Below are 10,690 nucleotides of genomic sequence, written 5' to 3' on the forward strand. Positions count from 1 at the left end.
GGGGGGGGGGGGGTTGTTTCTGATGCTTAATTCTGATAAACATTTCTTGTCTTTTTATCTGCTTTGTGAAATCAAGTAAATATCTTCTCTTTGACATTTATTTTGGTATCTCTCTAACAGGCTGGTGGATTGGACTCCCTCACACTGAATAGTTTGTATGATGAAGGAGCATATAGAGCATCTCAACGACCAGTATATGGAGCACCAGCCCCTAATCCATTTGAAGTTGCTGATCCATTTGCCATGTCTACCACCATGCCTCCCCCTCCGTCAGTGCAAATGGCTGCGGTGCCTCAACATCAAATGAATCCTTTTGGACCATTCGAACCTGCCTATCCACAACCTCAAAATCCAATACTGAATCCCCACAACCCTTTTGGTGATGCAGGGTTCAGTGCTTTCCCTACCAATCATGTTGCTCATCCACAAACAACCAATCCTTTTGGGAGCACCGGCCTGATATAATAGAAGTTGTGCATCCACAAGGCATATCACAGTGTATTGCCTGTCAACCATTGTTGCTTTTCCACAAACAATCAATCCTTTCGCGGAGCACTGGGCTGCTATATTCAAAAGTTGCACATACATGAGTCGTAGCAGACTTGGCATAGTCGATTTTTGTTAGTGAATCTGGGGTTGTGTAAATCATTTGATATAGTTTTCGAAAGCAGTCTGTATGTAAAGATGGTTATAATGGAGATTCAACTTTTTTTCAGTTGATTGAAATCACTACCTCTATGTTATGGACTTGATAGATAGCTTGCCCTCTTTGTGCTTTTTTTTAGTATATATATAGACCTATATTGTTCCATTGCTATCATAAGTACAAGATACAATAATACATGTATCCTTTTATTAGATATTTAAACTTATACAAAGGTGAATAAAGCCAGAAACGTCTTATAGATGCGTTTTAAGGTTTGTTTTTGCACGTTTAAAGTTGAAGGATTGAAGTCAAGTTAAAGAAAACGTTTTGGTTTTATGAGAATGGTTCTTGGTCCACCCCCTACCTCCTCTTGTTCCTTTCAGCTCCCTACAATTGCTGAAAAAGCAAAAGAAATCTGCAAGTCAAGTTTTTGATTTCATCAAAGGAGACCAAAATGCTTTTTCAAAAGGAGTGAAAGTATTTATTCCACGTGAACCATTAGTCGTTCTTTTTTTCTACTTAAATTATCATCAACTTCTCCATTTCTCTACCTGAACTATCACCATCTATGTATTAAAACATACCAAGTCGAATAGATGGTGATAGTTCAGTTTGAAAAAAGAGAATAACTAATACTTTATCTGATCAAACTTTGAGTTATGTTAAGATATAAAACTCACGAAACAACGATAGTTCAGATGTGTTTTACCATTAAAAACTCATATTAAAATGAACCATCCTTCCTTCAAAATTCTTTATATTTCATGTGGGGATGGATGGGTCAAAAAGAAAAAATTAAAACATGATAATCAAACATTAATTTTGATATATAGGTGAACCATCTTTACTTATCCCTCTTTGAACAATCAATACATTTCAAGAATGTTGACCCCTCCACCTTACATAGAAAAGAAATTATACTAACCTTTGTGGGGTCCCCTAGTTGAAAGTCTAAAACTTTCTATAGTGCAATAATATTCACATTAATTTTCACACATAATATTATCAAAAATTTTTATAAAATCTATCTTTGCTTAATGTTTCAACTTTATAACCAAGAACCTGGATTGTGTTTTCCATAACTAATTGCAATAAGTATGTAGGGTCCCCAAGTGTGGCTATAATTATTCATGTATTAATTGCATTTATTAATAAAAAAAATAAAATAATGAAAGAAAATAACTATGGAAAACTTCAGTATCGAGTTCTTAATAAATCTTACATAATGTGAATCTGAATAAGTCAAGTTGGGTTTATAATTATAAAAAATGTGAAATATATCATCATTTTTTTTATTCAATGGACGGAGCGTAGAAACTAAAAAGTAATTAGACTACTTTATTGTTTGCTAAATTTTGAAATTGTCTACCAAATAATTAAAAAACTAATGGCTTGAAATTGAAGATTATTGAAAGTGGTGTGGGCCAAAACATAAATATAGTTGAATTAAATGGCCACTAGAGTATTAACAAATAGTCTATCAGAATCTTATACGGTATTAGTTAAATAACGGTAAAATTATCTTCATGTAATTTATAGATAACAGATTTGAGTCGAGAAAATAGATATTACTGTTAGCCAAAATTGAATTTATTGGAGTGAACTTTGAAAGTCTGATATTTAATATCTATTTTCATTTATCAATTATTGAATTATTCAAATCGAACTGTGCAAATATCAAACGATCATCCCCTCGTAAAGGGGAAGAAGTACTTATTAGAATGAAGCGATTATAAACAAATTCGAGATTTAATTCTTTTTAATTTAATATTTATAATATCTTTAAAGTTTGGATTTATACCTATCATTTTTTTACAAATTTGACAATTTTTTATATATAATTTTATTTTAACATAGAAAATACTGAATTTAAATAAATCTACAATTATATAGCATGATTTGAATTTTCACATACACAAAAACATTATTTTGTACAAACAAAAAAAAAGAATCTTTTTTATGCTATGTTGAGAAGAGTGAAACATCCCATATTCTTTAAGTTGACATAATTGATAGTGAGATAGCCATAAAATTCTAATTAACCTTCAAAATAAATCCAACATATAAAAGTAATAATCAAATCAAATACCTATCTTAACATAATAGATTATACACAATATTTTTGAAATTTTAAATCAACAATATTATATAATAGTATAATACTATTCAATGTGTGTCTATATAAAAATATATAAATTTTCTTTATTTATTAAATATAAACATTTAATACTGATAAATTTTATCGTTCATACTATTAAGTTTTATTTAAATTTTAATTCATTGAATCAAGGACATTGAGGTAGGGCCTTACATAAATTCATATATCAATAATATTGTTGGTCAAATTTAATGACCAAAATGTCAAAAGAAAAAAATAGTATTAATGTTTTGAATTAATAATCACAAAAATACATCTTAGTAAACTACAATTAGCACATAGTATTTGATAATTGAGCACCATAGTACACAAATACCAGACTTTAAAGCCACCTAACTCATCATTTAAAAAGTAAATTGTAAATTTATTTGCTATAAAATAACTTCATATATAAAATCAAATTTGAAGCAAAATATTTGAAATTGTATATGATTTAAATTCTTAATAAACATGATCTTCTAGATTGTGGTTTCATTTTTTGAAAATGTACAATTTGATTCATAAATATATATTTTGTTTTATAAAATAGTTCTATCATTTTCAGATATTAGTAAAAAAAAAAAAATTATGTTCGATCTGAAGAAATTATCCCCTATCATATAAAAGAATAATTAGTTACTACTGTTACGGTTAACGAATCTTAATAAAATTATGTGTATATGAAAATATATAATCACAAATATTTGTTATAAAAGGAGTACAATAAAATATGTTATATACGACGCGGCACTTTAAAATATTTTGATACTTATGTAAACTATGATATACTCATTTGGTAAAATTATACGACGAATAAGAAGTTTTTGATGAGTTATTCATTTATATGGAAAAGAAAAATACAATATTATATATCCAAACAAAACTTTAATATCGTATCAATTTAATTTCAAATTATAATTTTATATCATATATATATATAAACGTAAAATTTAAATAACGATGTCCAAATAACGAACCGCTTTAGTATGTGTAAAAAAGCAAAAGAGCGTGGGAGTGTGACAGACAGATCTATATGATGAAATACAGCATCTAATGGGCCCCAAACCTAACTTTTGTTGGTGGTCCAAAATTGATGGGTGGGCCCATTTACATGTTTTTGGATCCAAAGCCTATACTTTCTCAAAGAAAATACAATTTATTTTTAGAAAAAAAATTAAACAAAAAAAAAAGACAGAAAATAAACAACTCAAAACAATACTTTTTGACTTCTTTTTTTAAAAAAAATAATTGAAAAAACAGGAATATATTATTGATAAAATAAAATACGAGTACAATTTTGTTTTTCTCTCGTAAGATTTCTTTTCGACTCGAGGGTCATAGACTTACAGTTGTGTATTTTTCAAACTAGGATAATATGAACCTCCTTGAGATTTGTTTGATACCTATCAATATTTCATGAATTTGCGGAATATTCGAGATTTTTTTAATAAAGACAGTGTTTGATTTCATCGCGATCTCTACGTGAATATCTAAGAGTTATGAATATTTAAAAAATAATATTTGATATTTTTGTAACCTCTTGCGAATATCTAAAATTTATGAGATATTCGAGATAATAATTTTTGGCTTTATCTTCAGTTATTGAAATATATTTGAAGAAAAACATAAGAATTTTTATTAATGGGAGGGCAACTTGAAGTAACAGAAAATTATCTCGTGTAATTTATAAGTCACGAATTTAAATTGTGAAATCACTCAGTATGTGTGTGATAGACTAATTATATACACTGTACTTTTTTGAGCACCCATTAAATAAAATTTCACATGTTGTTATTATTATTTGTTATTTATACTTTATACGATAATTTCTTAAATTTCTAGTATATGAATATGAAATGTTTCTTTTCAAGAGTAAAGTTCTTTTTAAAAAAAAAAAAAAAATGAAGACCAAAAATAATAAATTAAAGATGTAATAATTACTAGTATAAGCTAATTATATTAAATAAATGAATCGGTACGAAAAGAAGAATCCAGCAAATGTTAGCTGTTGAATGTGTAAAATTATTTATTAAACTTAAAGATGCTTTTATTTGATCGATTAATTTATTTTTATTTATATTTTCCATCATATCTTTAATAGGAATATAATTCTTTCTATGGACTCTAGCGGCTAAATAAGATTTTCTTCATCAAAATAATTTTAATATATAAAAATGTTATATAAAAAATCAGAAATTGGAACTTATTATTATATGTTGATCTTTTTTTTCCTACTAAGAAAGTTGATTGAATCACCAGGGAGTTCAAAACTTGATCGTGATTTCGATCGAATTTAATAATTTTTATTTACAATTTTTAGAACACAGTTATAATCAATTATAGTTGTTATTCTTAAATTTAGATTTACCTTTGACAGCAGTGGGGAAGCCAAAATATTTGGCAAGAAGTTTTGAAATAAAAAGAGATAAACACATTAAAATAGAAATTAAGAGAATTTATATATACACATAAAGAAAATTATTTTTACCTTACTCTAATTGCATTGTTATTACTTATTGATTCGTAATGATAATATATTATATTGTATTGTATTATTTTAATAATTATAGCATATAATTATTGTGTTTGGATAGATTATATCGTCTCTATTATTATATAAGTTATATATCTAATTTGAAAAACTATCAGAAAAATAGAGACGGAATAAAACTAATATAAAAAGGTGGAATAAAAAATAAAACATAACTATTAAAAACAAAAGAGATCAAAATATATAATAAGATTATGACGTTATCACACCAAATCAATAATTACATAGAATAAGACTTCTCGTCAATATCTAGGGCTGAACATAAAAAAATCGAATTATTGAATCGAATCAAAAAAATTTGTAACTTAATATTCAATAATTGGATATTTGACACGGTATTTGAGAGTAAAATTCTAGAATTATGGTATTCCGAATTTGAGTTTGTTATGAGACATTAGTACCACTTGGTATTTCTCGAATACCGAATCATTTACTAAACAAATATCATGTATCAACCTATCTATTACTCATTAGTACAACTCCAAAAAAGAAAGTTAAAGAATTAACACAAACAACCTAAATACATATCTTTTAATTGGATCAATTTATTTTTCTTAATGTTTTCTACTTATTATATCGTCTCTCCACATAAAAAAAAATAATTAAAAAAATAGTATTAACTTAATAATACAATCAGCTACAACTTCAATACAGTACTATCGAATACCATACCAAATCAAAATTTAAAATTTTAATATTTAATCTGCCAAATAAAAAGTTTGATAATCCATAACTTAACTAAATATCAAAACACCCACCTTTATCAATATTCAATAAATTTAAACGATACGATATAATCATCCGCGCAAACATAACATTTAACAATATACCACATGTAACAACCATTGAAACAAGTTGTAATACCCTGGCTCCCCTACTTTGACAGATTCAAGTCTCCTTTAGCTTCCTTTTCTTACTATTCAATCCAAAATATAAAAAAATCTTTTTCTTCATTTCTCTACTTTAAACTATTTTCCCTCTTTTCCCTACCTTCACTCAACATTATTCTTCAATTAGCTATCACTTTGTGTATATTAAGTTTGTGAAATTATTAGTTTTTTTTGTGTTTTATGTATTTTTTCATATTGGATCATGGCTGCTAACAAATTTGCAACTATGTTACACAAAAATACCAACAAAATCACAATGATTCTTATCTATGCAGTCTTGGAATGGACTCTTATAAGTTTACTTCTCCTTAACTCTTTTTTTTCTTATATGATCATTAAATTTGCTAACTATTTTGGCTTAAAACCACCATGTCCATTGTGTTCAAGAATTGATCATTTGTTTGAACATGAAAAGACTAAAGCTTTTTGCAAAGATCTTCTTTGTGAAGCTCATGCTAAAGAGATATCTCAATTGGGGTTCTGTTTAAATCATCAGAAGTTGGTTGAATCACAAGATATGTGTGAGGATTGCTTGTCATCACCACATGATGATGATAATTCAAGATTTGAATGTTCTTGTTGTGATGTGAAGTTGGAGAAAAAGTCTACAAATGGAAGTTGTGAAGTTGATGATTTGGGAGATACCCAAAAAGGGAATTTGGTTATTGAGTCAACAAATGATGATTTGGTTAAAGAAAGATCAGATTTTGATGAAGAAAAAACTGATCTTGATGATTTGGTTATTGAAAAAGTAATGAAAGATCAAGGTGTTCAAGTTTGTGTAATTGAGGATTCATCTTTTGAGTATTCTTCTCAGCATTTGGAGTTTTTTGTTGAGTGTAGTGGTCATAAGTTGGTTCCTGTTGAACTGATTGATTCAACAACTGAGGAAGATCATTGTAAAAACCATGAAACCGACGAAAATTGCGAAAAGAATGATGAATTGGTTGTTGAGATTGACAAGATTGAGGAGGAAGATAAGTTTGCAGTTCTTGATTCTATGGAGATGGAAGAAGATGAAAATGGTTTTAGTTTTTGTGTTGATGAATGTCATTCAGTAAAGGAGTTTGATGAACAATTTGATCAATTTCACCAAGAATCTGCTACAGATAATGTTCAAATTGAGGTTGAAAGTGTAAGAGAAGAAAATGATTCAGATGTTACACCAGGTACATATTCATAATACTCTAGTAGTTTCTTGTCCTTCGATTTCTATTACTATCTATCGATTCCTTGTGCCTCGATTGTTGTATTCTTTTGTTAGTAGTTTTTGTTCTGTTACTATCTGTTGTTTCTTATACTTCCGTTACTTTTTTCTTGAGTGGAGGGTCTAGTGGAAATAGGCTCTCTAACTTTGAGGTTGGAGTAAGGTCTGTGTACACTTTATCGTCCTTAAGCCTCACTTTGTGAGATTACACAGAGTATGTTGTTGTTGTTGTTGATTGTTTTTGCTTTACTTCTGTAGTTTCATAAGAGGTTTCCCAACTTTTACTATCTTTTGATGATGCTTTGTGCCTCGATTGTCGTATTATTTTGTTTTAGTTTCTGTTTTGTTTCTATCTGATGTTTCTGGACTGTCCTCAGGACCTTATCTCTGAGGTCGGGGTAAGGTCTGCATACACTCTACTTTCTGTAGACCTCACTCTGTGGGATTACACAGAGTATGTTGTTGTTGTTGATTGTTGTTGCTTTACTTTTGTTATTTCAGAAGAGGTTTCCGAAATACAACAAATCGATGAAATTGAGGCAGAAGTGTCAATTGGAAATGAAATTCCTGATATGAATCTATCAGATGAAATTCCATGTGAAGTATCTCTTGATTCATGTACACAAGAAGAACATTTCACAAGTTCTGCTCATTTCCATGATATTGATCAACATGGTAAGGTTAAACCAAATCTTTTCTTTAGCGCGACGAAAGAAAAGAATTTGAGAGTGTTTTTCCAATGGTTGTGATGTTATGTATTCATTTATTTATTTTGTTGTATCATGTTAGGTCCTACAGAAGATCATGACAAATTAGTAGAATTGAAATTGTTATCGCTCGAGTTTGATGATCATGTGATGAACAATGAATCATTGATATCTTCAAAGTTGGATGAGATTGAAGAAGAAAAAGTTCCAGAGACGCCAACTTCTATCGATAGTTTCTATCAGTTGCATAAGAAGTTACTACTCCTTGAGAAGAAAGATTTCGGAACTGAGTCTTTGGATGGGAGTGTGGTCAGTGAGTTAGAAGGCGGGGATGCAGTTTCATCAATCGAACATTTGAAATCAGCGTTAAAAGCTGAGAGAAAGGCTCTACACGCGTTGTACACAGAGTTAGAAGAAGAGAGGAGTGCCTCTGCTGTGGCTGCTAATCAAACAATGGCTATGATAAATAAGCTTCAAGAAGAAAAATCAGCAATGCAGATGGAAGCATTGCAATATCAGAGAATGATGGAAGAACAATCGGAGTATGATCAAGAAGCGTTGCAGCTTTTGAATGAGCTTATGGTAAAGAGGGAGAAGGAAAAGCAAGAGCTAGAGAAAGAATTGGAAGTATATAGAAAAAGGTTATCGGAATATGAAGCAAAAGAAAAGGCGATGAGGATGTTGAAGAGAAGCAAAGATGGAAGTGTTGCAAGAAGCGGATTATTTTCATCAGCCTCTTGTAGCAACGGTGAGGACAGTGAGGAGTTGTCGATTGATTTGAATCAAGAACCAAAAGAAGATGTCAACTTTTATTGTCATCAAGAATGTGATGATCATGATAATAAAGTTCAAGTTGATGCTTTTCTAGAATTGGAAGAATCGTTTGTTGATTTCGAGGAAGAGAGGATGTCCATCCTTGAACAGCTAAAGATGTTGGAAGAAAAGCTTATATCTATGGATGATGAAGATGCAAAAGAATTCGAGGATGTTAGACCAATGGACGATTCATATAGAGAGAATGGAGATCATACGGTGGTAAATTCTCGTTTAGATGGAGAGATAAATGAACATGCCAATGGTTTTTTGAGTGAAATGAATGGGAAACTAATTATCAATCCAAAGGGCAAGGGGCTTCTTCCACTTTTTGATGCAATGAGTGACGAAAACGGAGATGTTATGATAAATGGACATGAAAATGGCTTCCATTCCAACGACGTTGATGAGGAAAACAAGAAGCTAGATATAGAAGAGGAGTTAGATCTTCTACATGAAAGACTACAAGCTCTCGAGGCAGATAGGGAGTTCCTAAAGAACTGCATGAGCTCGTTGAAGAAAGGCGATAAAGGGATGGATCTTCTTCATGAAATCTTACAACATCTTCGCGATCTAAAGACAGTTGATCTTCGTGTAAGGAGCTCAAGTAATGGTCTCATATTATAGTCAAGAGTGCTAACTCACTTGTCGCGCCAAAGAAGATAACTTGGTATATTTTACTCTCTTTATCTCATATGTTCTTAAATGTCTTATCACATTGTCTAACTTCTTTCACAATTTCAGACCATGATCATAGTAAAAACTCAACGATGCACTCGAAATCCATGCAATAGCTGATAAAACTCTTCTTGGAGAATCCCTTGACAGAGAGATCAGGCCTTGGAAATGGTCTGGTCTAAGTTTTTGATCTCAAGCTTCAATGATCATTTGTCAAAGTTGAACCAAATGTTTTAGTATGAGTTGGTGTCAATTCTCCAACTTTTGAGGGCAAAAGAGGGGGAATGATGAATGTGTGTGTAGTCCATTTAGGGTGAAGCCATTCTATCTTCAAAAACAAATAAAAAAGTTTGTGATGTTCGAGTCAGCTTACGTATCTGGATACCTGCTATCTACCACCAGCACCGCTCTAGCTTTTCTATGTTGTGGAAAGGACAAAGCACTAGCTTTGTAAAGCTGGAGAGGGTCCAACAAAGATTCCAATTCCAAGAAATTTGTCTTTGTTTATTGTAGACAAATTAGGAGTAGCAACAATTTTCTTGTCCTTTTTTTTTCATTTTAAAAGGGTTATAAGGCATAAAGGGGAAAGTAACTTCTTTTTTGCCTAATCTCTCATTTCTTTTTCATCATTTTATCATATAAGATTTGTTTAAGTATTTTTTTTTTTTTGGTTTTAGAAGGCAAAGTTGTCTAGTTGTACACTACATTTGTCTTTGTAAGAGTACATAAATGAGTGAGTATTTTAATTTTGTTTTGTTTCTTTCTTTCATTTATTTGACAGCCAACTTTCATTGTTTTCTTTATTGTAAAGTTGATTTAAAAATATGGATGTTCACAACTTACACTATATATTATTCAATTGAATAGTAGTTAAGAGAAAAGGAAAACCAAATCTTTCTTTCAAACATTAGTAAACGATAATGCCAAATGATCAGAAAATTTGGTTAAAATTTGATCAGAAATTTTTAAAAATTATAATATTTTTTTAATTTTATTTTAAAATAAACTAATTTTTTTTTCTATTTTTTAGTTAAAAGGTATTTAAACTAAAAAGATAAAAA

General features: G+C 29.8%; 2 protein-coding genes across 3 annotated transcripts in view; both read left to right on the top strand.

Annotated features, from left to right (window-relative positions):
* The window catches only part of LOC107017970 (putative clathrin assembly protein At2g01600), a 7,078-nt gene extending 6,322 nt beyond the window's left edge, over window positions 1-756 (top strand). Inside the window, exon 15 of the mRNA XM_015218288.2 lies at window positions 121-756. Within this exon, the coding sequence (XP_015073774.1) occupies window positions 121-465 (345 nt within the window). The 3' untranslated portion in view covers window positions 466-756. The remainder of the gene's footprint in view (window positions 1-120) is intronic.
* A 5,414-nt stretch (window positions 757-6,170) lies between these two features.
* On the top strand, window positions 6,171-10,396 carry LOC107018202 (myosin-binding protein 2). 2 transcript variants are annotated; one of them, XM_015218620.2, is made up of 4 exons: window positions 6,171-7,393; window positions 7,933-8,106; window positions 8,230-9,621; window positions 9,696-10,396. In XM_015218620.2, the coding sequence occupies exons 1-3, from the start codon at window positions 6,427-6,429 to the stop codon at window positions 9,576-9,578; spliced, it is 2,490 nt and encodes an 829-aa protein (XP_015074106.1). In that variant the 5' UTR covers window positions 6,171-6,426; the 3' UTR covers window positions 9,579-9,621; window positions 9,696-10,396. The 2 variants fall into 2 exon arrangements, with proteins under 2 accessions (XP_015074106.1, XP_015074105.1); XM_015218619.2 differs by having other exon boundaries at window positions 6,172-7,393; window positions 8,221-9,621.
* The last annotated feature ends 294 nt before the right edge of the window (window positions 10,397-10,690 follow it).

The sequence above is a fragment of the Solanum pennellii genome, chromosome 4 (assembly GCF_001406875.1).
Source record: "Solanum pennellii chromosome 4, SPENNV200".
NCBI lineage: Eukaryota > Viridiplantae > Streptophyta > Magnoliopsida > Solanales > Solanaceae > Solanum > Solanum pennellii.